The 23867-nt window shown below is 44.0% G+C and overlaps 1 protein-coding gene across 5 annotated transcripts; it reads left to right on the top strand.

The window, feature by feature from the left end:
* The first annotated feature begins 565 nt into the window (after positions 1-565).
* On the top strand, positions 566-22101 carry ADGRG4 (adhesion G protein-coupled receptor G4). 5 transcript variants are annotated; one of them, XM_057404876.1, is made up of 16 exons: positions 566-832; positions 1535-1667; positions 2164-2282; positions 3328-3538; positions 5780-5945; positions 6066-6215; positions 7021-7143; positions 8745-8790; positions 9637-9740; positions 10494-10615; positions 11462-11730; positions 12760-12853; positions 14276-14565; positions 15096-15197; positions 16275-16436; positions 17060-17350. In XM_057404876.1, exons 1-16 carry the CDS (start codon positions 652-654, stop codon positions 17185-17187), a joined length of 2400 nt encoding a protein of 799 aa, XP_057260859.1. In that variant the 5' UTR covers positions 566-651; the 3' UTR covers positions 17188-17350. The 5 variants fall into 5 exon arrangements, 4 of the variants coding, with proteins under 4 accessions (XP_057260859.1, XP_057260861.1, XP_057260862.1 ...); XR_008971625.1 differs by lacking the exons at positions 14276-14565; positions 15096-15197; positions 16275-16436; positions 17060-17350 and adding exons at positions 20404-20508; positions 20851-21250; positions 21830-22101; XM_057404878.1 differs by lacking the exons at positions 14276-14565; positions 15096-15197; positions 16275-16436; positions 17060-17350 and adding exons at positions 18842-19006; positions 20404-20791.
* The last annotated feature ends 1766 nt before the right edge of the window (positions 22102-23867 follow it).

Below are 23867 nucleotides of genomic sequence, written 5' to 3'. Positions count from 1 at the left end.
ACTTGAAACATCCCTGTCCTAAGGACATCTCAATTCTTTGCCCCCGGTTAAATTAAAGGTCCATTGAGATGCTCTATCTACAGCTGAAAGCGGTCTCTTTGCATCTTTCTGCCTTGCCTGAAGCCATCCAAAGAGAGACACAGTCATTCCAAACCTCCTGAAGTCAGCAAACACAGTTACCCAGAAGATACCAGCTGTTTTGAGGACAAAAAGCTGGAATCCAAAGGAGATACTGAAAGCAGTTACTTAAATCCCAGTTTTCCAGAGACCTTGGCATCTGCCACCTCTGTTTGGACACAGGGGTACCCAAGCACCTCATCATTTTATGGCTAGCTCACTCCAGACTTTAAAACATGGTTGATAAATGCTTACTTGTGACAAAGGTGTTCCTGTGCCAGGATAACATGAACAGGAAACCTCTTGTGGTACTTATCACGAAGCTATAAAAAGATTCCTGTGTCTGTATTCCCAATAATTCATCCTTTATAAAGCATCTCCAGTGATAGGGTACTAGTGTGCATAAGAAGCGACACTTGCCATTGGACTGCACTTATGGCAAACAAAATACATACCTAAATTATCCAATTCAATATACTTTTCTGGGTTACTCCTTCATTTTGTAGTCACTTCTAATTGTGGAATGTTACTAATATGGTAGCCTTGTTTGTGTATCATGTTTGTAGCTACATCTGTAAGGCCATTATAAAGGCCGCATCACTTGAAACACAAGAAGCACTGAGTCTCAAGGTCAAGCAATCCTTGAATGGCACTTATGAAGAGGGACTATTATCCTTGTATGTGAAACCTGAAGATGTGGCTGTCAAGCCAATAGGTAATGTAATACTTCATTAAATGCTCGTTGGAAACCACATGCTTTGTAATTCTGAGGACACTCCCCACCCTCACAGCAAAGAACTTCCGTATATCTAACCTGTGTCTACCATCTTTCTGTTCAAAGCTGTTCCCTCTTATCTCATCACTACTTGCTCTTATAAATAGTCCCTCTTTAAGTTCTCCAGTTCCACTCTCTTTGTTGGTTTGGTTACAATCTCCATTGCTCCTTAAAACACAGAAGGAAGCCAGAGAGAAGAGCTATAAAACTGTACTTGGACTTCAAAAGCACATCTTATACCACAGACTTACAAAAGATCATCTATTTATTGCAGCCAAATAAAGCCTGGAGGAAGGGCACTGAGGGGATAATGTGGGGCAGTGTGAAAGCACCTTCAGATAGGTTAGAGAAGCCTGAAGGATGTTCTGACATTAAATATGGTTGGTGATGCTGGGAGAATGACGCTTTACCTGAGAACTGACCTTGCCAAGCAAAAGAGAAGAAGGCTGTAGAAGAACAGATGAAATACTTCAGCAAAATGCTCTCTTGCAGCCAGTAAACTTGTCAAATGCTCCTCTCCAGTCTGCAGATTACAGCTCATTCCCAACAGGAAAGGAGGCCAGAGAACAGTGTGTTGGGGGGTGGTGTTTACCTTTCAGTTATTCTATCTTTTGAAAGGGATTCTATGTGTTTCTTCCTCAGCCCTCATGGATTGTCCAGAAAGCTTTTCCCACACAACCTACAAGGGGAATTATTCCTGGCCGCTAACAAAGCCAGCGGCCAAAGCGGCGGTGAACTGCAGGAAAAACCCTCTGCAGTCTGCTGAGAGGAGCTGGTGAGTGACAAAATCATCTCCTTTTGGTTCCTGCATGGAAACGGGAGGGAGAGCCAAGCTCGGAGTGGTGGGAAAGGAGATGGCAGCGTGCCGTGGCGCACAGCACCGCCGTGCCAAGGAAGATGCAGAGTGTGCAGGGATGCTCCAGCACAGGCTGCGGGAGAAGGGAGCCCTGCATCACTTCATCACCTGCAGCAAGCACAAGCAGCACTTGACTCTCTGCTTGAGCAGGGAGGGGGAACGGATGCCCGGTAGTGGTTTGTGCCATCCATTCACAGCTCTGCCTTCCAGTACCTCCAGATGCATTTCAAATTGCTCTGGCATTTGGGCTCTGCTCCCACTCTGCTAAATGAGTGCTAAGTCAGATCTGGCTTGTAAGTCAGCTTTAAAAGTGGGCTAAGTAATGACATTGAATGTACCTGAGTGGGAAATATGAGGAACATCCATTAATACATGTTTTTTTCTTGTAACAATGTACATTGTTTTCCTTTTTCAGTGGAATTAATATTGAACTGGAGCAAGCTTTTTGGAGGAAACCAGATTTGACTGAATGTAGATTACTGGAAGAACTCCCAAATAATATCTTAGACCTCCAGGATACCATGATAACAGAAGGTAAGGCATCAAATACTTCAGTGATACAGTGAATTAAGGTAAAAACAGTTATACTTAGATAATGCTTATGTTAGACATCTGAAGAACCAAAGCAATAAGGTTGTTCTATGTGCATCCTGCTCACCTGGGCATCTTAAAGTGGTTTTAATGTAGATGAATTTTTGCAGGTGCTTCAAAATTCTCTAGCAATCACTTTGAAGACTTGTCTCAAATCAGAGATTAGATTTAGAACAAAGTGAATTACTGCTGAATAACATGACAGGTTTTGCCTGTCTATGTTACTGCATTGAAGTAGTTGATAATGTTGTACAAAGAGGCACTGATTAGTGTATGGAAGCGAAAAGTTTGTGCTGTAATTCATGTAAGCTCTAAGGTGACCTTTAACCGCCTGATTATATCTTTGCTAAGCTATGCAAACAGTACAAGTTGTTTGAATGGTGAACAAAACCAATACCATTGCTCATCCACCTACTCAGCAGTGGCATCAAATAATAGAGCCTTGAAAGAGATGTGCAGTTGCATGCGGGCTGTCTGAGTCCCCGGGTGGAAAACTGCTTCTATAAAAACACTGAGGAGAGATGATGAGATGGTGAATGGCAAATACAGCTTTTCAAACTCTATCATTCAGAAATGGCTTTTGCTGCTGCCCTGGTTAAGCAGCATTTGGGCAGATAGGAAGAACTTGTGTAAATCTGAACTCCAAAATCTGAACTTGTAAGCATGACCAAAGCTAAAAGTAAATGTTGCTTACAGGTAACCTTTAGAATCTAAAGGGAGGTGAGAATATTCTGACTCCTTTAACATACAAGCTGAGATACCCAGGTCTTACTTTTTGCCAGCTTCACTGATATGTTGAGGGCTCATTGACCTACTCTTAGGACATAATTCTGTAGTAGATTGGAAGCATTATATCCATATGGAAAGAGAACAGAAGCAGACCAGTTCCTTGCTTTAACATGGAGGCATTGAGCTGTATAGCTAGACTGTACAAGTAGACATATAGCTATGCCACGTAAATCACCCGTGCTTTCTTCTTTTTCCTCAGAGAATGCACAGGATGTTGCAGAGCAGATTCTATACCTCTTGCCAAATGCAACCCTGCAAATGGAAGAACTGGAAGTCATCACAAGTAAAGTTTCTGAGATTGTAAGGCTTGCAGACGTGAGCGTGGCACTTGCAGAGTCCATATTGTCTATACTAAACTATATTTTGCTGCAAGAAATAGAAGACGAGAACATGAGAAAAGTGACCAATAGGTAAGTAAGATAACAACCAGAAGTGGCTTCCTAAGCTACAAAGGCACCATGGAGTAGTCCATTAAAGTAGCACCACAACACTTAGCAATATCCATACTTGGATCTTAAACGTGTTTGTGGTTCTTAGCAGTAGAAACTGGTTATTGTGTTGGCAAAGGTGCTTTTATCAGCACCAGCTCTGCAGAAGTCACCATCAGGGTTGTTCTCTGTGGGCATCTCAGTCTGGAGGCAGAGCAGAGATTGCTGAGCTGCCATCTCATCTCCAAGGTGACCTTCACATCCCAGCACGGAGGGCTTCCAAATCTACATTTAGGATCCTACATCCATTATGTGATCCTCACCCGTGCTAAAATTGAAGTTGCTAGATAACTTTGAAAACATCTCTGTCCTTTGAGATCTTAAAGGTGACTCAACTGTCTATTTAAAGGCAACTCAACCACTTGGTTTTGAAATGTCTGTTCAGAAAGCTACTGCCAGCCTCTTCAAAGGCAAATGCAAGTACAGAGTTCACCCACCTCTGGTCTGGCCATGGCAGCTTACCCACTTCTCACTGCACAGCCTGAAGCTCCAAAGAGGAGGGATTATCCTACATTGCACTGACCGCTGCTAACCAACAGTGTAAGGATGCTGCATTCATTGTATTAAAGTCTCTCAGCATCTCTCATTTTAAAGCCTGATTATCAGTGATTTTCTGGTTTACTTAAGGTAAACCAGTACTTTAATAAGAAATGTCAATAAGAAATATTCAAAGCAAGGGAAGTTAACTTTGCACTGAAGTTCTAGGTGAGGCATGGTGTAGGCAAGAAGCCAGTTGTTCGCACTGGACACCTCTGCGTTGCCTTTTCAAACTCAGGAGGCTGCAAGGAGGAGTAGTCAAAACCAGCTTAGAAAATCTGTCAGGGAGAAAGCAGTGAGCAGCATCGTGATCCTTTCGGCTCTGTGCTCTCCCTTCAAAATCTACTGCACCGCAGTGTGTGGAGAGGGGGCTGTGATAGCTGCCAGCACTCAACACCTCTGCCTTCCCAAATAGGCTGGGAGGGGGTTTAAGTGAAATGTTTACTGTGGCTTCTCCCATGAAATACAAAGTTTTAGGGACACAGATGATGTTCTGATAGGCCCTGGAGTCCGGATCCTTGGGGGAGCGAGCTGGCAGGTGCAGATTGTAATAATAGTGCCTTCACAACTCCAACCTTTGCTATTTTCACTTTTCCATCAATCAGACCTTACTTTAAAGCACCAAAGAGCACGACCACTGTGATGATGCCTGCTGAGTCCCACCATGACGATACCCTCACGAGAGCTATTATGCTGCTTCTTCCAGATCTCAGCAGAGACTTTGCATCCCAGATATTCTGGGGCAGTTGAACTCTAGGCTTTGCAGCTCTAGGGCAGTTTTGGGGCTCCTTGTGTGTTTGGGACTGATGATGCATGAAGAGAGCACCAGAGCAAAGGACAGTAAGGTTTTCCTTTAGTCTCTTGGGGGCAGCTCTCTTGCAGGTTTTCAATAGGGTATTATCCCTTTTGCATCTCTGAATAGCCTTAAGGGAGGCCAAACAAGACCTGGAGCTGCCTCTGATGCTTAATACCCAGGAGCATTAAGCAACCCTAATTTACTGCTTCCTTTAGATTCCAGCCTCTTCTCTCTACTTAGAAAAAGCCCACTGATAGCAGGGCCTGGAAAGCCTGGAAATCTCTATCCTCAGTGATATCCAGAGCTTTCCCTGGCAAGACCCTGAGCAAATGACCTGTGTTTAAAGTATTCCCTGCCTGGGGAAGGCAGGAAGCTGGATGTCAGAACTCCAGAGGTCCCCTGCAGACTATATTATTCTGGCTCTGATATTTCACTGGAGGTACAATTAGATGACTGCAGACAATCAAATCAGCAGGTTTTACAAGTCACTGCCTTCCAGATGAAACACAGTATTTGACTGGGTGTGAATTTAGACTTGGGTCTTCCCAGAGCCACCTTGTGTTGTTCCTATAGGAGGGTATCATTCACCTACCAGACTTTAAGCTTACAACATGCTAACTCAACCATCGTCTGACCCTGTGCCAGACAAAATGCCATCCACCCATTAATGGACCCATTCTGCTCTAGTGATTGCTCCTTATGGTCATAAATCACAGCAGAGGTTTTTAACTGCTTCTCTTCTCCTGGGTGCATATTAAGAAGCCAGCAGAACGTTTCAAGAGATGTATATTTCTTGCTTCTTCTCCTTCTTGCTGTTGCTCTTGGTAAAGTATCCTGAAGACAACTGAGGAGATGGGCTATAAGGTGACTTACACAGAAAGAAACACATCGGTCATAACCACTTCCATGGCTCTGCTGGTAACTCGTCCAGACCCCAGCACGTTTGGAGGGCTGGCCTTTGGCGTTACCTCCTACAACAGAGGCCTGGATCTCAAGGTGAGAGCAAAATATCACCTCGGGGACCACCGACTCAACCAGACAATCCTGCTGTGTTGTACCATGGCATATTCGACCTGAGGAAAGCGGCTCTGAACACATCATCTCTCTTCCCTGCAGATCAACATTCAGGAAAACCCTTTCAAAGAGGCCTTGGCCTCGGTGTTTTTGCCAGAATCACTGAAGAAATTCCTTGGGATCAAGCACTCTGACCCGGAGAAGCGTTCCAAGATCCAGTTTAACTTCTTTGGCACGACTTCACTCTTTGTGGTAACTACAACTCCTACCAAATGCGAACACAGCAGGAATCAGTTCTGCTGTTCTTGGTGTGTGCTAAAGAAAAAACCCAATAGTTTTATCTGTTCTGGGCACATTTAGCATCAGACTGATGGAGCACTAAGAACTGTGCAGGGAAAATGTTCCCAGGCAGCAAAACCTTCTCTGCAGCAAGGATGCTCTGAGAGGTGTCTGTAGACCTCAGACTTGGTGCTCACTGTCTGTAGCTAAAGCTGTTCTAATACTTCTGTAGGACAAGAACATCCCTTAATCTTCCCCTGCTGGTGAGCCCTTGCTTAAGGAACATGCATAGTACATGTCAAATAGCATTGAAATAACTTCAAGATTTATGTCTTCATTAAAATAACAGCATTTAGGGCTATTCTACTACTTGCTGTTTTCTTATCTCAGGGGGGAGTGGGTGAATGTGATTTAAAAAGGAGAAATTTCTTTTGGTATGATGGAGCAATACAGTGTGCTGAGCAATGCTTTTCACACAGAAGCAGCACTCCTCATTGTGTCTGCTGCCTAATGAGCTTAATGATGTACAACTGGATGTTCTGATGTACTGAAATGATTATACAGCTTTCTCAATCCAGATGATGCATCTGAAACTCTGCTCTGCTTCAGCTGCTCTGGAGACTGCGCCTGAATATGCAACTAATTACATTTTCTAATGAAGTAGCAAGTGGCTAAATGACATCAGGCATCCCATGTGTTCCAAAAAATACAACTGAAGAAAATGGAAGCAGGGAAGAGCTTGGGTTTTACTTTTCATGTGTGTATTTTCCCACTGCAGGATGGCAGCTTAACGAAGGAGAGGTTGAATACTTATGTTGTGAGTGCCAGCATTGAAAATGCATCAGTTCAGACCCTTAAGGAGCCTGTGACTATTACTCTTCAGCACATAGACCATAATACGGTAGGATGTGTTCATGTTATCAGAGACATGTTGAAGTAGAGCCTATTTCACCTGGCCTTGCAATAAGCCATCAACAGAACAAACGAGTTTAGACCATTTTGCTGCCTGATCTCTCTGTGATCATCAATCCAAATGCTCACAGACCACGAAGATGTTGGTATTTAATTCTGCAGTTAGCAAAGCTTGCATCTCCTCTCTACTAAATCCATGCTTGGCAGCAAGGGGCATTTCATTGTTTCCTTGTTTTATCTGATTTTTGTCCAAGGAACAGTTGATTTGCTAAAAAACTGCAGGTTTTGGATTTGACTGAAACCATTTGTAGTTGCTCGAAATCCAGCGAATTGGTTTAGCCACCAAAAGAGGTAAAAGAAAAAAATCAAAGCATTGCACAGATATCTTCAAAATGAATTTCTTCGGTTTCAAAATGATGGTTTGAAACTAAAATCTACCTTAAGTTATTTTTAAATGAGCACAGGTCAAGCTTGGTGACTGAGTTCCCCCTTAGCATTTGTGCGTTGCCCACCTTCATGGCCCAGCCTCCATGTGAGTATATTGCAAACTAACAGCAGAACCAAACTAGTCCATGAGATGAATGTGATTAAAGTTCAAGTTAATGAGAGCTTGAAAATGCTGCTTTTATGTCAATAAGCTCCTTCCAGTCAGTTCTAGCAGATTATCTGTGTACCCAGAGACTTCATCTAGATAACCCCCCCTCTTCCATCACTTTTACTCCACCATCTGGCACCTCTCAGACTTTTTTCCTTGACCTTTTAAAATTATCCTCATTAAATATTTAATGGAATATCATCCTAACCTACATCTTTGGCTCTCTGCCTCATTATATTTGACAGTCTGCCGATCACGGATCTTATCAGCTTATCTGTTAGGGTGGCTTCCTGGAAACTCTGTGCTTTATTAAACTTTATTAATACTGTAATAAAAGAAAATGAATCTGTGCCTTGGGAAAGTTTGTTGCAGCATCATGAGTAATAAACTAGAATGTCCCCAAGAGAAAACACTGCTTTGGATACCCATTTATATCTGTTCAGCTCTATGTGTCTTCCCTGCCTGGCTTCAGAATGGGAACATAGACACTGTAAAATAGAAGCTGAGAACTGTGGGGGTTTATTGTGTAAAATCTCAGGTTGTTATTGTAGTCTTAGTCATAACTTGTGAAATTCACTGGTAATTTGGTATGACATCTCCGAGAGCACATGAAGCCACTGAGATTAGACATAGGCATCCGTCTAAACTGGACAACCTGTCAGATTTTCTGCTGTCCTTAAATACTACAAGAGAAAAGGAGACTGCTAAAACTGGGAAAATCACTGACTCCTGGCATTTCCCTTGGTAAAGGGCAAGGTGAAAACCAGGAGTGGCTTGGAGCAAGCTGCTCTAGTGGAAGGTGCCCCTGCCCATGGCAGGGGGATGGAGCTGGATAAGCCTTAAGGTCCCTTCCAACCCAAACCAGGCTGGGATTATATAATCCATCTGATTCCCAATGAACTGCTGGCATCTTCAGTGACCTGCACATCTGCGAGTACACATGGGTTATAGGTGTGCTGACTGAATGTCACAGCCTTCTTTTTCTCTGCTTCCAGGGGAATGCAGCGGTGCACTGTGTCTTTTGGGACTTCGAGAAGAACAGTAAGTGTTACTTACAGAGCTTCAGGCTTGATCTGTCTCCAGCAGCACAGAGCCTTTGGCTCCTTGACGTTGCAGCTTACAGCTTTGAGGGCGTCCTGTTGAGTCTGTGCTGCTGACTCTTGTTGGTACCTCAGGAATCACTGTTATCAGTAGGAGACATGTGTGGCACTGTACAGAGATGCATCCACATGAATAAGAAGACTTAGCCTAAGGAAATAAAAGCAGAAATGAAAGGAAATGTGAGCTGATTTCTCGTAGGTACTTCAGGGAAGTCAGTGGGGCTTTGCTGGTGTTAAGTCTTGAATATGGCTCGAGAGAGGGAAAGGGAACTGTGTATTGGGTGAACTCAGAACACGTGGGAGAAGTTTTCTCTGCACTTCTTGGTGTTAGAATATCTATTTTTAAGAATCAGAAGCTGAGTTCTGAACGCATCATACATGCCACATAAATAGGGACATAAACTTAATCTTACCAGGGAAGATCTGGCTTTTTCAATGCTACACTGTGCCTAAAGAAACCCTCTGCCCTTGCCTTCTGTGTTTGCACATCCTGCAGCGTCATCTAGTCCAGCACACTCTTCCTTACCTTCTTGCTTTCTCTGTGTGCAGGCATAGAAATGACTTCAAATATTTCTGCATTCACCAAAGGCTTTCAGCCAAGTTTTGAGATTCTCAGGCAACTACAGAAGAAGTGCTCCTGTGTGAAATCTCACTTGTGTGCTGCTCAATGACCCTGCAATCTGTACCAACTTGAGCTCGTATTCACACATTCTGCAGGCTGCGGAGCTATAAATGACTGAGCATGACTAACTCTCTGCTTAAAACTCCCTTTTTCTCTATTACACAGATGGACTGGGTGGTTGGAATACGTCAGGGTGTGAAATGGATTCTACAGATAGGAATTATACAATCTGTTTTTGTAACCATCTTACCCATTTTGGAGTCCTGCTGGTAAGCATTGCGTGAATCATCTCCAAGAGTCCCGTGGCATTAACCAAAGTCATCACTAGTTTTGGGGAGGGATGGGAGATTCAGAGCTATACAAGCTGTTAGTTATCTGCAGGTTTGTCAAAATCACCATTAACAAACCAAGCAGTTACAATAATTGGTTATGGTATAAAGTCCTCTAAAGGTCTTCATTAGACATTTAGACTTGCTGTTAGACAACAGACTTGCTTCAAGGCAAATTCATTTCACAAGATGTAGTTTGGACTTCTTTTGCAATCATCAACTCCATTAATGTGTTATTTGCTGCATTGGAAATACTGTGTTAAGCTTACTTCCTGTCAGTGGCAGCTAGTGAAGTCACATCTTCCTGCAAGTGGAATCTGCGCTCTGTCAAAAAGGAAAGCTTCATATAAATATGGGAGATGTCATTTTAAATCTATACTACAGGGAAAACTGCGTCTAAAAGCTGAATGCCAAACCTGAGATGACTGCCTGAGAATGGGCTGCAACACATGCAAAGGGATAGGCAAGGTCAGAGCAAGCTGAGTAGGCTGAAGTTGTCTAATCCCAGCAGGATACAGCCATCGCAACGGGGTAATGCCAGCCCTATTACCTTCAATAGCAATATTAATGGAAACCCTCCAAAAGTCACAATAAGCAGGATGGAAATAAATTTCTTTATCAATATGAAAGGTGGAAATGAATTTTCATTATCTGTTATGGCAAACAAGAGTGATTTCTTATCTTGTTACGTAGGACTTGGCCCGGACTGAGATAGATACCACACAGGAGCGAATATTAACTCTGATAAGCTATGCAGGATGTGGTGCTTCTTCCCTGTTTCTGTGTTTAACACTGGTGACATATCTAGCCCTTGAGTAAGTCTGATCCTTTTTCCTATGTCCTTTTTACTCCTATTGCAATAATGAATTTGAAGCAACTATCAGAAGGTTTGGTGATATTTGGTGCTGTGATGCATAGGAGGGAAGATGTAAATGTTGCTTTATTTTAACCCATGACCATGGCAAAATAAGAGGGATCCAAACACTCACGCTTCAATACAAGCCCTGGTCTGAACTGCTCAGCAACTTCCATGTTCCTCATTTTCAGTAATTTCATAAACTTACCCACTGGTACAAAACACTCATGAAGACACAACTTATCGAATAACAGAATCCCAGCCTGGTTTGTGTTGGAAGGGACCCCAAAGCTCATCCAGTCCCAACCCCTGCCATGAGCAGGGACCCCTTCCACTAGAGCAGCTTGCTCCAAGCCCCTGTGTCCAACCTGCCCTTGAACACTGCCAGGGATGGGGCAGCCACAGCTTCTCTGGGCACCCTGTGCCAGCGCCTCAGCACCCTCACAGGGAAGAGCTTTCTGCCTAAGAGCTCAGCTCAGTCTCCCCTCGGGCAGGTTAAAGCCATTCCCCTTGGCCTGTCCCTACATCCCTTGTCCCAAGCCCCTCTCCAGGTTTCCTGCAGCCCCTTTGGGCACTGGAGCTGCTCTCAGGTCTCCCCTTCAGGAGCCTTCTCTTCTCCCGGCTGACCCAGCCTGGCTCCAGAGCAGAGCTGCTCCAGGCCTTGCAGCATCTCTGTCGTTCATCTCATACCACAAGAACTCAATCTGTAACATAACAAACACCCATTTGTGCTACTTGGCACTAGTGAATGCACCCAGCATAAGTCCTGCAATGACAACCCTGTGGACCTTCCCATTCCTTTTAGAAAGCTGCGGAGAGACAACCCTGCAAAACTCCTGCTCAACCTTTGTGCTGCGCTGCTGATGCTGAACGTGGTCTTCCTCACCGATTCCTGGCTGGCCTCCTTCAACCAGCCAGCTCTCTGTATCACCGTGGCCGTGCTCCTTCACTATTTCCTCCTTGCAGCTTTCACGTGGATGTGTCTGGAGTCTGTTCAGTTTTACTTGGCTCTCGTCAAGGTTTTCAATGTCTACGTCCCAAAGTACATCCTAAAATGCTCTATTGCTGGCTGGGGTAAGTAAGCACCTCTTCTGTAGGGTGTACCTGTTGCTCCCTGCATGGTCACATGCAAGGAAAGGTGGAAGTGGGCATAAGGAACTGCTTTCCCTACCCCTCCTGCCCTCTTACAGGGATGCTTTATCATGGCATCTCACAGCAGTGTGTGTGTCTGAGGAAGTATGAGCTGCCCACAGCCTTCACCTCTGCACAGGTGATGCTCAGAAGTGATTTTAATCTCCTTCTCTAGGCTTTTTACCTGCTATTCTATGCATGATTCCCCCATGGGGGCTGGATTTGGCTTTCATTCATAACTCTCCTGAGGACTTAATTCATTCACTTTTCCTCCAAGAACTGAGCATCAGAGACTTGTTTGGGAGAAACATAACCAAAAGAACTCAAAATACTGGCTCAGCTCTTAAGAGATGTTATCAGAGGCACTAACCCAGAGCAGAATCTGATCTGTGTGTTTTGGGTTGCCATGAGATGCCATTTTAAAGGGGTTATTAGGCTTTTGAATGTCATCATCCTTACCCCTAGATCTCAGGTGGCACATAGTAGTTCTCAGCCCTCCGTGATGGTGATATTGGTGGCAGCCGTCCCCAGCAGAAAAACCAGGACTGAAAGAAATCCAGGAAATGGGAAGTGGGCTGAAGGGAAGACACTGCCTGGGAAACATCTGTTTCTATTGGATCTTAACACAAAATGCTGTGGTCTGCTTATCTCGTGCCGCTGCTGTTTGTACTAATCACTTAATTTCATTGAACCAGATTGGATCCCTTCTGGAGCTGTTTGAACACTCACAAACATTTTGCAAACACAGATATTTTCATGCCTACTCGTTTGTAATTTACATAAATAAGGAGATTAAGCCTGCTCTACCATGCATTGAATTACACTTGTCTCAAAGGGGATCCTTAGGGGTACGGTTTGATCCAAAGATGTCCGAGTCTGCTGTGTACCCATCAGATTAGCTGACATCTTTCCATAGGCTCCATGTTTTCTTATTAATCTAAGTATTTCTTTTTCTGTTGTCTTCCATACTAGGAATACCAGCTCTCGTCATTTCTACTGTGCTCATTATAAATAAAGACTTCTATGGCGATGGATCACTCTCAGAGAGCAATCCATTCAGCAACTTGTAAGTATAAGCTTTTTGATGGTCAACAGAATATCTAAAAGACACAAGAAATAACCAGAACAACTCTTCTCTGGCTTCGGTCTTTTCTCCCCCATCTTAATCCTCTCCTTTTAGTGGTTCTGGTTCATTGGATCAGTTTGGATGTACAGCTACTACATGGAGTAATTCTCTCACACCAGTGGACTGGGCTTGAGGACAGGGAGGGCTTCTGCCAGTCAACTCCATGTGTGCTGTCTGGGAAATCTCTTTCTTTACATGACATTAGCTCAGTCTGATGTATATGTCTCATTCTCATGGATAACTCGGTCTCATTTGTATCTGCTCCTGCATGTTCTAAGTTCCTGGGAAAACCTAAAGGCAGAATAATGGCTTTGGATTTTGCACCTTTGTTTCTGTTTTTTTTTTAATGTCAATTCACTGTCACTGTCTCTTCATCATTTCCAATTCTTTTATTGACCTCATCTCACCATCCTCCCTTTTCCTGGGGGAAAAGGCTGCATTCTTTCATCCTTTTTAAAGAAGGATTTTCCAGTAAAGAATGCTCCATTTTTTCACCCGCTTTCTGTTTGGCATGATCTGATCACTTCCTGGGGAAGATTACCTGGGATATTTGAATTCTATCCCATCAGAGAGGCAACACACGCCCAGGACACCTCAGAGGGAAAACTGTTACCCATCTCCAGCAAAAAAGGCAGTAAAACTCACTTATGCCTGAGGAAAAGCTAACCAGGGCTCATCTCTGTGTTATCCTAATGAAGTGGTATTTAACTCAGTTTTCCTAAGGCAGGGTTTCTTTGTGTATGTAGAACCATAGAATCCCAGACTGGTTTGGGTTGAGGGGACCTTAAAGCTCCTCCAGTTCCAACCCCTGCCACGGGCAGGGACACCTTCCACTAGAGCAGCTTGCTCCAAGCCCCTGTGTCCAACCTGCCCTTGAACACTGCCACAGATGGGGCAGCCACAGCTTCTCTGGGCACCCTGTGCCAGCGCCTCAGCACCCTCACAGGGAAGAGCTTCTGCCTTATCTCCAATTTGAACTTCCCCTGTTTCAGTATGAACCCATTGGCCCTTGTCCTGTAGCTACAGTCCCGGATGAAGTTAATTATTAATATTAGTATAATAAGAATTATATTTACGAACATTAGTACATTAGTTACATTATGAAGTTGTGTAACGATTGCCAGGTTTATCTGAATTTGGCAGAAATATTAAAGTCTCAAAGTTGAATTTCTGTAACATCTGTAAAAAAGGCAAGTGTGGAGACTCTATGGATGTCCTCACTGACGGGAAGTGATTGCTGTTAGGGAATGCTCCTTACTAGGGTTTGGAGAACCATACAAGACACTTATATCGGAAACCAGGCTTCCTTAGTTTCATTGCTCATAGAACTCCTCACTGAACACGTACCTCCCTTTCTTGCAGCTGCTGGATTCAGGAGAACACAGTGTTTTACATCTCCGTTGTGGCCTACATCTTCTTGATATTTTTGATCAACACAGCCATGTTCATCACTGTTCTCCTTCAAATCCACTCCATGAAATCCAGGACACTCAAGAGATCCAGGTTCTGGAAACGAAGTTTTCTCCAAGACCTCAAAAGTGCTTTCAGTTTGATGTTCCTTTTGGGCTTAACTTGGGGTTTTGTCTTTTTTGCCTGGGGAGCAGTGAGGATATTGTTCTTATATCTCTTCAGCATCTTTAACACCTTGCAAGGTAATATCTGAATGGAATACTGTTACAAATACAACAGTTTAGGGCCATGGAACAGAAATAAATATGCATTATCATGTAGTTCAAGCATGGGGAAGAGGTTATATGGCTTTTATGTTACAGTGTTTAGCTATTGTAATGGGAAAGCTCCATTGCAGTGGGATGATAGTGGTGTTTAAATAGTGTTGCTGGGATAGATATACTAGTAAAGATGCAAACTCATGCCTGTGAAACATGGGTCCCAGTAAATTCATCCTTTTCAGGGTGGCACAATCCTTTTCATCTGGGCACAGAAATGGTTGATAGAATCTACAGTGACTTGCAGATTATTTTGATACCAAATCTGCAGAAAGCTCTTCCCATTACCCTTAGATGTGCACAAAGGACTCGGTGCAGTTCTGGTCCAGGTTCCACCTCTCTCTGCCCATACATAACCTACTGGTAACTGAGTGGCATGTAGAAAATGTAGGAAAGGGGCAGCAGGTTGGAGAATCCACCTGAAACCCTGTGAATTTCTCTGCTTACTTCTTTAGGGTTCTTTATCTTTGTGTTTCACTGCCTAATGAAGGAAGAAGTAGTGAAGCAGTGCCGAGTACACTTCTGCTGGGGGAGATGTCGGCGGAGTAACTACTCTGGTAAGCACTGAGGGGATTTGTTTAGCTTCACTCATAAGTCTTCTGCTGCTTTAAGAAATAAGGATCCCCTCTACAGCCCTTCTGCATTGCATTGGATAATTGCTCCTTAACAGCTCTTTATCCTCTTCCAATAGCTGCTGATGTGATATGATGGTGGCGTGACAGCACGCAGTCAAATGTAGATTACCAAAAGAGGTTTTAGCTTGGTCTCTAATTCTGTTCTCACATTCAGTGTTCTCTTATGTGAGCTATGATTTTGGTGGCCTTCCAGTCTTCATAAAGCTGAGATTTAGAGATTTAGGTAGGATATTGGACATAGCAGTAGCTAACTTTCATGTGCAGGAGCAGGCTTTGCTCAGCCTGGGAAGAACGGAATATAACCACTGTCTGGCTATCTGAGGGGTGGTTGTAGAGAAGAGACTCTTCTCAGAGGTGCACAGCAGGAAGAGGCAAAGGACATAAGCTGCAGCTATGGAAATAGCCACTATTTATAAGGAAACACACTATTTCAGAAGGAAAGTAGTTGAATAGATGCCAGTGGCCTGACCAAGCTGATCCAGCTCTGGGCAGGAGGTTAAAGTGAAGACCCCCGAAGGTCCCTTCCAACCTAAATCATAGTAAGATTCTGCTATCTGCCAGCTCAGCAAGAAATAACAAGTGCTGTGGCTTGTTCTGGGCTACCCCAGCAATGCTGATTCTGCACAGAAATGTGGAAGAACTTGGAGACTTCAGTACCTCTGTGTGCCTATCAAAAGTAGTTGACGTTACAAATGGGTATACCAAAGGAGAAGGTAAATCAGTTGGTTTAGTGTGTACCTTCTGTCTTCTTTGATACGGCCTTATCCAAATTAGATTGGGTCACTAACTAGGAAATAGAAGACTGGGTTGCTGGTACAAGTGTGACAGAGCCAGTGTGAAAGCTAACAGCAGTTGTGCTGCACAGGGACCCATGGCTTCAAGGCAGGTACAAAAGTGGCACAAGAGGCAAGCACAGACCATTCTCCTCCCTGATTTATCATAGTTTGAGATGTGAATATAGAGAAGTTTATTCCTGTGCCTTCCACTTTCTGATTTCAGACTGGAATGGGTCAGGTGCAGCTGCTGGATCTACACCAAAGTGTTTAAACCCCAACTCACCATCCCAGGCTATGTGGAATCTAAATTCTAATGGAACAAGTTCCATGTTCAATGGTTCAGATTTCCTTCCCAGGACTTCTTCAGATAGACATTTTAGGATGGGTAAGAAAGTGTGCACTGGTTCCATGTGGTGACTGCCAACTCCCAACCCATGGCAATAAACAGGAGCCCTTTCATTGCTTTGTCTCTGCCAGGCTTCAGTTTGGGGTTAATGGCTACATTACAGATGGCTTTTGCTGTACTAAGTAAGTCCTTAAGATCCTGTTGTATGGCTCTTCTGCAAAAGGAAGGGAATTCTCTGCTCAGTTTCCACCTTAAGCACCTAAGAGATGTTCTACCCTGGGCCACCTGGCTGTCATTCTCATGGGACATACTTCCAGTCTGGGAGCACTATAGCTTCTCCCATGCATTCCCAAAAGAGCAAAGACCTTGGGGAGCACAGAAAGCTGAGCAGGACCTGCTGTGAGCCTGGTTAATGCAGGAGAATCCCAGCAGGAGGGTTTGCTTTCCAAGGTGGAGAAATTGCTGCAGACCCATGTTCTGAATTAGGAATGCTTTTATAGGAATTCTGACCTAAGCAACTATTCCCGGTTGCTTTTGGAACCACGTTGATTTCTGTTATTTCCCCAAAGTGGTTAAATGGGTGAGTTCTGCACAGACACGTTTCTTTCTAAATAGATTAGAATGGAACATTATAATGGAAAACTTCTCATTCTTTTCCATAGCTGAAGTTCATTCCAACCCCAGTGCTTTGCTCCCAGAAGACGCTGAGACCAAACATCCTTGCTCACAAAGAATATTCCCCATGGATCCAGGGCTGCACTATCCACCGAAAGCAACGTTTCTTCATTGATACTGAATTTGGTTTCTTCTGATGCTCTAAGGATGGTTCTTTTTTTGTGGCATGTAGAAATAAACATTGGTCTAAAGAATGACTTCTAATGTAGAGTTATCACTCTGAACACAATTAGAGAGCTAAGCCATCCCTATAGGGTGCTCTAGGCTTCAGTGGAGTGGCACTACTGACCACGTAAGGAGTTGGTCCCCCAGTGTTTCCGAGATTAAACAGAGACTGGAATCATCCTCTTCCTCATGGTTCACCCTTCTCTGAGTTTGTCCTCTTTTTTCTTCTCTTTACACCCTCCTGCCATCCCTGTGCTCTTCTCTTCACTTGATTCGTATCCTCAGAACCTAATACCCATACCACTGAGTTTCAAGCCACAGTTTTGAGCCTGTTTGCTGTCTCACGCGTGGGTGTCAAAGTTCCCATCAGTGTCTTTCCTTCCTTTTTCTTTGGTGGACTTTGGTCCACTTATACATTAAGAAATCTGACTCAGTTTCCTAAACTCTTCCTTCCAGTTTCATGTTTTTACTTTCAGACGTGTTGGCGCTGCTGGCTTACATACAGATCTCAAAGGAGATGTAGAGGCACGTTTACATGCTTGCCCCCTACCAAAGGGGAGCTTACTTTCAGCAGATGGGTTTGAATCAGTAACTTGCCTGCACAATCAAATCCTAGTTTCAGTTTTGAATGCCCTTCTCTGTATCACTCAAGTAAAGGTTTGTTGATGATTGCTAATAGAGTAAAACACTAACCTGCTCAGATCACAGAGAAGTAACGAAGTATAGCGGAGCCATGTCTTAGAGGTGGTATGTACGATAGCGAATACAAAAGGTTCTTTCATTCTGTGAATAACTCCCACACAGCAATTAGTAGGAAAAGATGAGTATTTCAATGTACAGTAGCTGCAGCCAGCCTACTTGAAAGGAGACAGCTCACCTCCCCTTCCTTGACTTTCTGGGAGTAACGTTAGCATTGAAAACATACAAACAAGTTTCACCTCGGACCCAGATGTTTTCACTTGGAACTGCTTTCATCGAGAGAGAAACTGAATGTAAAGTATGTTGGACACTTGAACTAGCATCCTCTGCTTGTATTCTGTATTTTCATTAGTAAACTCTTTGTTCCAAATCCTGCTGCTGAATACAAGTTTTCCCTGCTTTCTGATGAGAAGCAGGACATGGTGTGCCATGGTGCTGTGTGCTAGGGCTGGGCCTGGGTCCCCTTGCGTCCCTAAACGGGCTACTGTATACCTAAAGGGGAGTCCTGGGTGAGGGAAGAAAGGAGGCTGTGGAGGTCTGTACAGGAACTGGGGCAGGGGGGAATGGCTTTAACCTGCCTGAGGGGAGACTGAGATGAGCTCTTAGGCAGAAGCTCTTCCCTGTGAGGGTGCTGAGGCGCTGGCACAGGGTGCACAGAGAAGCTGTGGCTGCCCCATCCCTGGCAGTGTTCAAGGGCAGGTTGGACACAGGGGCTTGGAGCAAGCTGCTCTAGTGGAAGGTGTCCCTGCCCGTGGCAGGGGTTGGAGCTGGATGGGCTTTAAGGTCCCTTCCAACACAAACCAGTCAGGGATTCTATGTTTCATTACACTCCTGATAAAGACAAAATGCACCGTGGTTTTCTAAAGTTTTTGCTAATTGCCTTCATAACAACATTCAATTATTAGCAGCAACAAAGATTTGGATAAAATCTGGAGAAGCAGTGAGAAAAGTGTTGGAATACTGAAGACTTCTCAGTCTTTCTTGGACAGAGCCATCAGCATGTTCCCTGCTTTAGAGGTGGGACAGAGGGAAGCAGAGCAGGCTGCATGGATGGGCCTCCATTCTTGCTGGTGATTTGATTTTTCCATTCAAAAAGCAAAAGCTGAAGGAAATGTTTTAAAACCTGTCAACTTCTTATGCAAAATGCTAAGTGCTATTTGCTCTCCGTCATACGTCTAATAGCTTTTCCACCTAACCAGTGCAGCATCCCTGGTTCAAGCACGGCATTGTTTTGGTTGTCAGCCGGAATGAGGATGTGTCATTTTCTTTGGGCTGAAATTGTATCTTCAGCACCTATTACATTTGCTCTACTCTAATGTATCTACACCGACATTCTGCCACAGAACTGTGCACTGAGGGTTTGCACAGGGAGAGGATATGCACAAAGTCAAACCCAATGCAGAATTCCCATGTGCTTGTGGTTCACATCCTCATCATTCTAAGGGATGGGAGCAGCATCCGCAGCTCTGGCTTGAGCGTGACCTGATGAGCAGGAGCGTGCCAGTGATGCACATGCATCCTCCTCCCTGCAGGCTGGATTGTATCAGTTGGCTCTGCTCCCTTGCTGAGAAAACAGCAATCTGAAAGCTCCCCTGATTTCTAAGTCAGTCTCATTTACTCCTAGATAGCTTATTTTTAGTGATATACACACACCAAGAAATGCGTGCTCTATTTTAAACCAATGGAAGGAGGATTTCTGACAGTATAGTTATCTATGGAGACAATTATTTAATGTCAGATCTCAGTGGGCTGTTAACAATAGGTTAGATGGTGCAGAAGAAACACAAATGATAGTAAAATCACTGCAGCAGCTGGGGTGAGTGGGGCAAAACCCTCTTCACTCCCATCTTGCTGTTTAGACCAGCATGGAACCACCACCCTTCATACCAGTTAAGTCAGTGGATGCAAATCCAAGGTCTAAGCAGCTCACTCAAGGGTCCCTGGAGCCTTTTCACATCTCTGTATGGACAAGCTGCCTTCCAGCTCAATGCATGTACCATGCTTTAACAACCATAGATAGAGAACATTACACAGGATGACAGGTAAAGGTCAGTGCAGCTTGTTTAAGTTTATGAATCTACAGCAGTGGTTTGTAATACACTTTAGCAATACTGATGCCCAAGATGTATAATTCTCTCTCCATTTAGCAGACAGTTATTACTGGGGCAACAAAAGGAATGTCATTATGAGAAATGAGTTAAGATTAAAAATCAAAACACTGGGAAGATAATTACCCATTGCATAAGATGATGGTTAAGTCTTAATGCACAATACTGTGTGCTTCGAGGTATCAGAAAGAATTTAGCATGTAATGGCACTCTAATGGTTCTAAATTAAATGGATTATTGAGCATTTCAAGGATGTCCAAAAGAATTGTGCTTGCTGTATTACTCCATTGCCTGCTTGTTGCTGTAATGGAAGGAATTCAAAGGTACATTCCAGTGTTTATTTTTCTCTCTCTTCTAAGAAATGACACCAGTTTTTCCTCGCCATTCCCATACTGAAACCGGCTGAGGAAACCCTTGGAAAAGGAGGCTGGAAGGGATGCAAGAATGGAGAAACAGGATAAAAGGTATTTGAAGCCATTGATTAATGTCAGCACTTGAGATCCTGTCACAGGCAGACTGAGTCCCACTGACTCCACTGAATAGCCTGGATTCAGACATAGCAGAAGTGGAAACAGCCCTGGGTGTGTTAGTAACTTACTTTAAACATGGCCTGCTGTCTCTGACATTGATGCTCACTTCAGGTGTACATTTGGGCTTTCCCATTCAACACCTGGCTGCTTGAACACTGAGAAATGGACTGGGAATAGTCACACAAGTCACACAGCCCATATAAAAGCTGTCAGATAAAAGCTTCATTCTTAGTATTGACATGAGTTACGATACTGTTTGTCCCCTCCTTTTTCCAGCAGGTCGAGGGAGGTGTAAGAGGAATGTGCCTGTGGTGCCCCAATGGCAGAGTCCTGCTCTGTGCTGAACAGGCTGGGCACATGGATAGCATTTGGGCTCATCTGTAGAAGAGATCTTCATCTGAGAAAAGCCTTTTATGAGAGAGGATGCCACAACAGCGACTACCACAATGCAGGGCTAGGATAGACAAGCTGTTTGGTATCTCTCTGCTGTTAACACCCAGAGAACATAAACATCAGTGGAGAGACAGAAAGATAAACCAGCCAGCAATAAACAGATGGCCATGTTGCTGGGGGAGACAATCAAAGCAAGGGTCGAAAAGGAGTTTGAGATACAAAAGAGCAATGAAGACAACTAAATAGTTTTATGCAGAAAAGATACAAATAATGACCTAAGAAAGTGAGTTAAAATAATCCTAACCCCCCCCACCCCAGGCTGGCTAATGCAGCTGCAGTTCACTTTTGTGCTCCTGGCACTGTAGCTACAAAGCATTTTGACATACTTGTATAAATAACAATCAATGCAGCATGACCATTATTGCAATGTATGCTGAAATAACATCATTACACTACACAAAATAATTACCATTTTGGCAAGTCTGCTTCTGTGATGGAGGGAAGGTTTTGGCTCTCCTCTCTGTTTTTTGGCTTGACACACAGGAAATGGTACCCAAAGAGCTTTTTCTGAGCGGGTGACTCTATGCAGCACATGGGACTTCAGACAGGATTCACACTGCATTCAAACAGACGATTCGCATTAAAAACACAGCTAAACGCTATTCTCTTGAGTATTTGACTCCATTTTTTTTGCAGCATGGAGCTCAAAAGGAACATTCATTTTCTTCGAAGGCTGGTACTTAAAACAACAGCCAGAATTACCCAAATTGCTTTTCTCTTCACACCAGAAGATACTGCTCTAAAAGAATGCCTTAGAGTTGTTTACTGGTTACAATAATGACGCCACTCTTTTCATTTTCAGCTGGATTTGCACAACTGAAAGCTATCAGAATCTGTGTTTAAAACATGGTGTTTTTTTCCTGCCTGGTTTCTACCCATGTCAGTATCGAAGAGCACACAAAACGAACAGAAACACTGAAATTCTACCCTCATAAACAAATTGCAGATTTCATGTTTACTGGATGTCCTTCAGGCTGTTGTTTGGTCTTGAGAATGTTATAGAATCCCAGCCTGGTTTGTGTTGGAAAGGACCTTAAAGCTCTTCAGGTTCCAACCCCTGCCACAGGCAGGGACCCCTTCCACTAGAGCAGCTTGCTCCAATCCCCTGTGTCCAACCTGCCCTTGAACACTGCCAGGGATGGGGCAGCCACAGCTTCTCTGGGCACCCTGTGCCAGCGCCTCAGCACCCTCCCAGGGAAGAGCTTCTGCCTAAGAGCTCATCTCAGTCTCCCCTCTGGCAGGTTAAAGCCATTCCCTCTTCTCCTGTTGTTACAGTCCCTGACGAAGAGTCCCTCTCCCCTAATGATTGACTAAGACAGTATCTTATGCTCCATAAGAAGCGAATGTGGCTGAATAGCTCATGGAAAAGGAGCTGGATGGTGCCCGAGAGCGGCTGGCCACAGCCTTGCAGAGACTGAAGGAGGCTGAGAAGGCAGTAGATGAGTGCGAGTGAGGAATGAAGGTTCCTGCAGTAATACTATTCTATGATTCTATGATTCTAATCCCAGGACTGTAGGAAGAAGTGTGGGAAACGAAGGAGCTTCCTTCTGCCAGATTCCCCCAAGGAGGCAGAAAGCCGGGGAAAATACAATCTCTCAGTAGAAAGAGAAACCCAAGCAGAGAGAGGTTCATGCTGCTGTGAGCAGGGTTAAACACATGCACTGTGTCCTATTAGAGACAGAGCAGGGAGAATGTGTCTGTGCTTCAAGGTAATGCAGGCTTCCAAAGTGTGAAGCACCAGATTGAGCATTCAGGGTCATATACATTCTATATACATGAATTGGGGTCTAGTTTGGAATTAACAGCACATGTAACCAGGTGTAAGCAGAATTATAAACCCTTGTTACTTTCAGGGGCTGCTTTCACCCATGGCACATGGTGGTGTCCTTAAGAGGTTTAAATATGGGTTGGGAATGTCTGTCATCTTTCCCTTCTAACCTCAATTATCCCCAGACCAACTGTTGGGAACATCTCATAGCTCAAGAGCCTCTGGTCCTCTGGATTATCTCTTACACAGAGGGGTGTTAGTTCAGGTCCTCCATCCTGCTGTACAAAATGATTGAGTGACAGAATAAACCGAGCCTCAGATTTCATGTTGTCAGCTCTAATCCCTCTGATGGTTCTGAAAGCCTTGGGGAACGTAAGAGGCTGGGATCTATTCTGCTCACTGAACTTTGGTGCATCAACCAACCTTTAGTGCAATTAGAAGCAAGTAACTAGTTTCCTTCATCCTAAATGCCAGTTTCAGCTAAACACCTGATGTTTCATTCAGATGCCACCTTTGAGTATTCAACACTTGGTGGAAAGAAATCAGTTGCTGGTGTTTGTTGATGCCCTCCTTCTCCTGCAGAGGAAATCTAAACATTTTATGTAAGTACCTGACATTAAGATGTCACAATCTGCTACACTCACTGAACTCTAGATTAAATATAATCCACAGTACTACGCCACTGTGGGTGGACAACATAATTGGGCATCCTCAAAGGTACCTAAATGTGTGAGCAACCTACACAGTGTGCCTGCATAAGCTATAGTATGGTTCATCATGACAAGAACTTCTCTTCTAAAAGCACTCTAAAAACAAATGGAACTGGAATGTTTAACCCATTCATCCTTTTTGGATCAGTGACTCCTTCTCCCACCTGGCCACAGCTTCAGTCTGCTGACCATCTCCCATCTGGTCTACCACCATTCGATACCGATGGCATAGTTGTGTTTGCAAGACTGGGAATGGGAGAGGGAAAATAAGACTTTTCACAGGGGAGTCTTTTTGAGTCAATGAAATCAACTTGATTTGGTGTGGCTGTGGCTGTGTGCAGCTGAAGATAAGACTGCTTTTG

Source organism: Pezoporus wallicus, unplaced genomic scaffold, assembly GCF_028554395.1.
Source record: "Pezoporus wallicus isolate ANWC-B61680 ecotype Strahan unplaced genomic scaffold, APGP_CSIRO_Pwel_v1 contig_6217, whole genome shotgun sequence".
NCBI lineage: Eukaryota > Metazoa > Chordata > Aves > Psittaciformes > Psittacidae > Pezoporus > Pezoporus wallicus.
The sequence above is the reverse complement of the archived record's forward strand: the minus strand, read 5'-3'. Positions and strand labels throughout refer to the sequence as shown.

Excerpts from the sequence above, each read along its gene's own strand:
- ADGRG4 (XM_057404876.1), top strand. The coding sequence starts at position 652 with ATGGTAGCCTTGTTTGTGTATCATGTTTGTAGCTACATCTGTAAGGCC. Across the intron at positions 833-1,534 it reads TGTGGCTGTCAAGCCAATAG|CCCTCATGGATTGTCCAGAA; the intron begins GTAATGTAATAC and ends TTTCTTCCTCAG. Across the intron at positions 6,216-7,020 it reads GCACGACTTCACTCTTTGTG|GATGGCAGCTTAACGAAGGA; the intron begins GTAACTACAACT and ends TTCCCACTGCAG.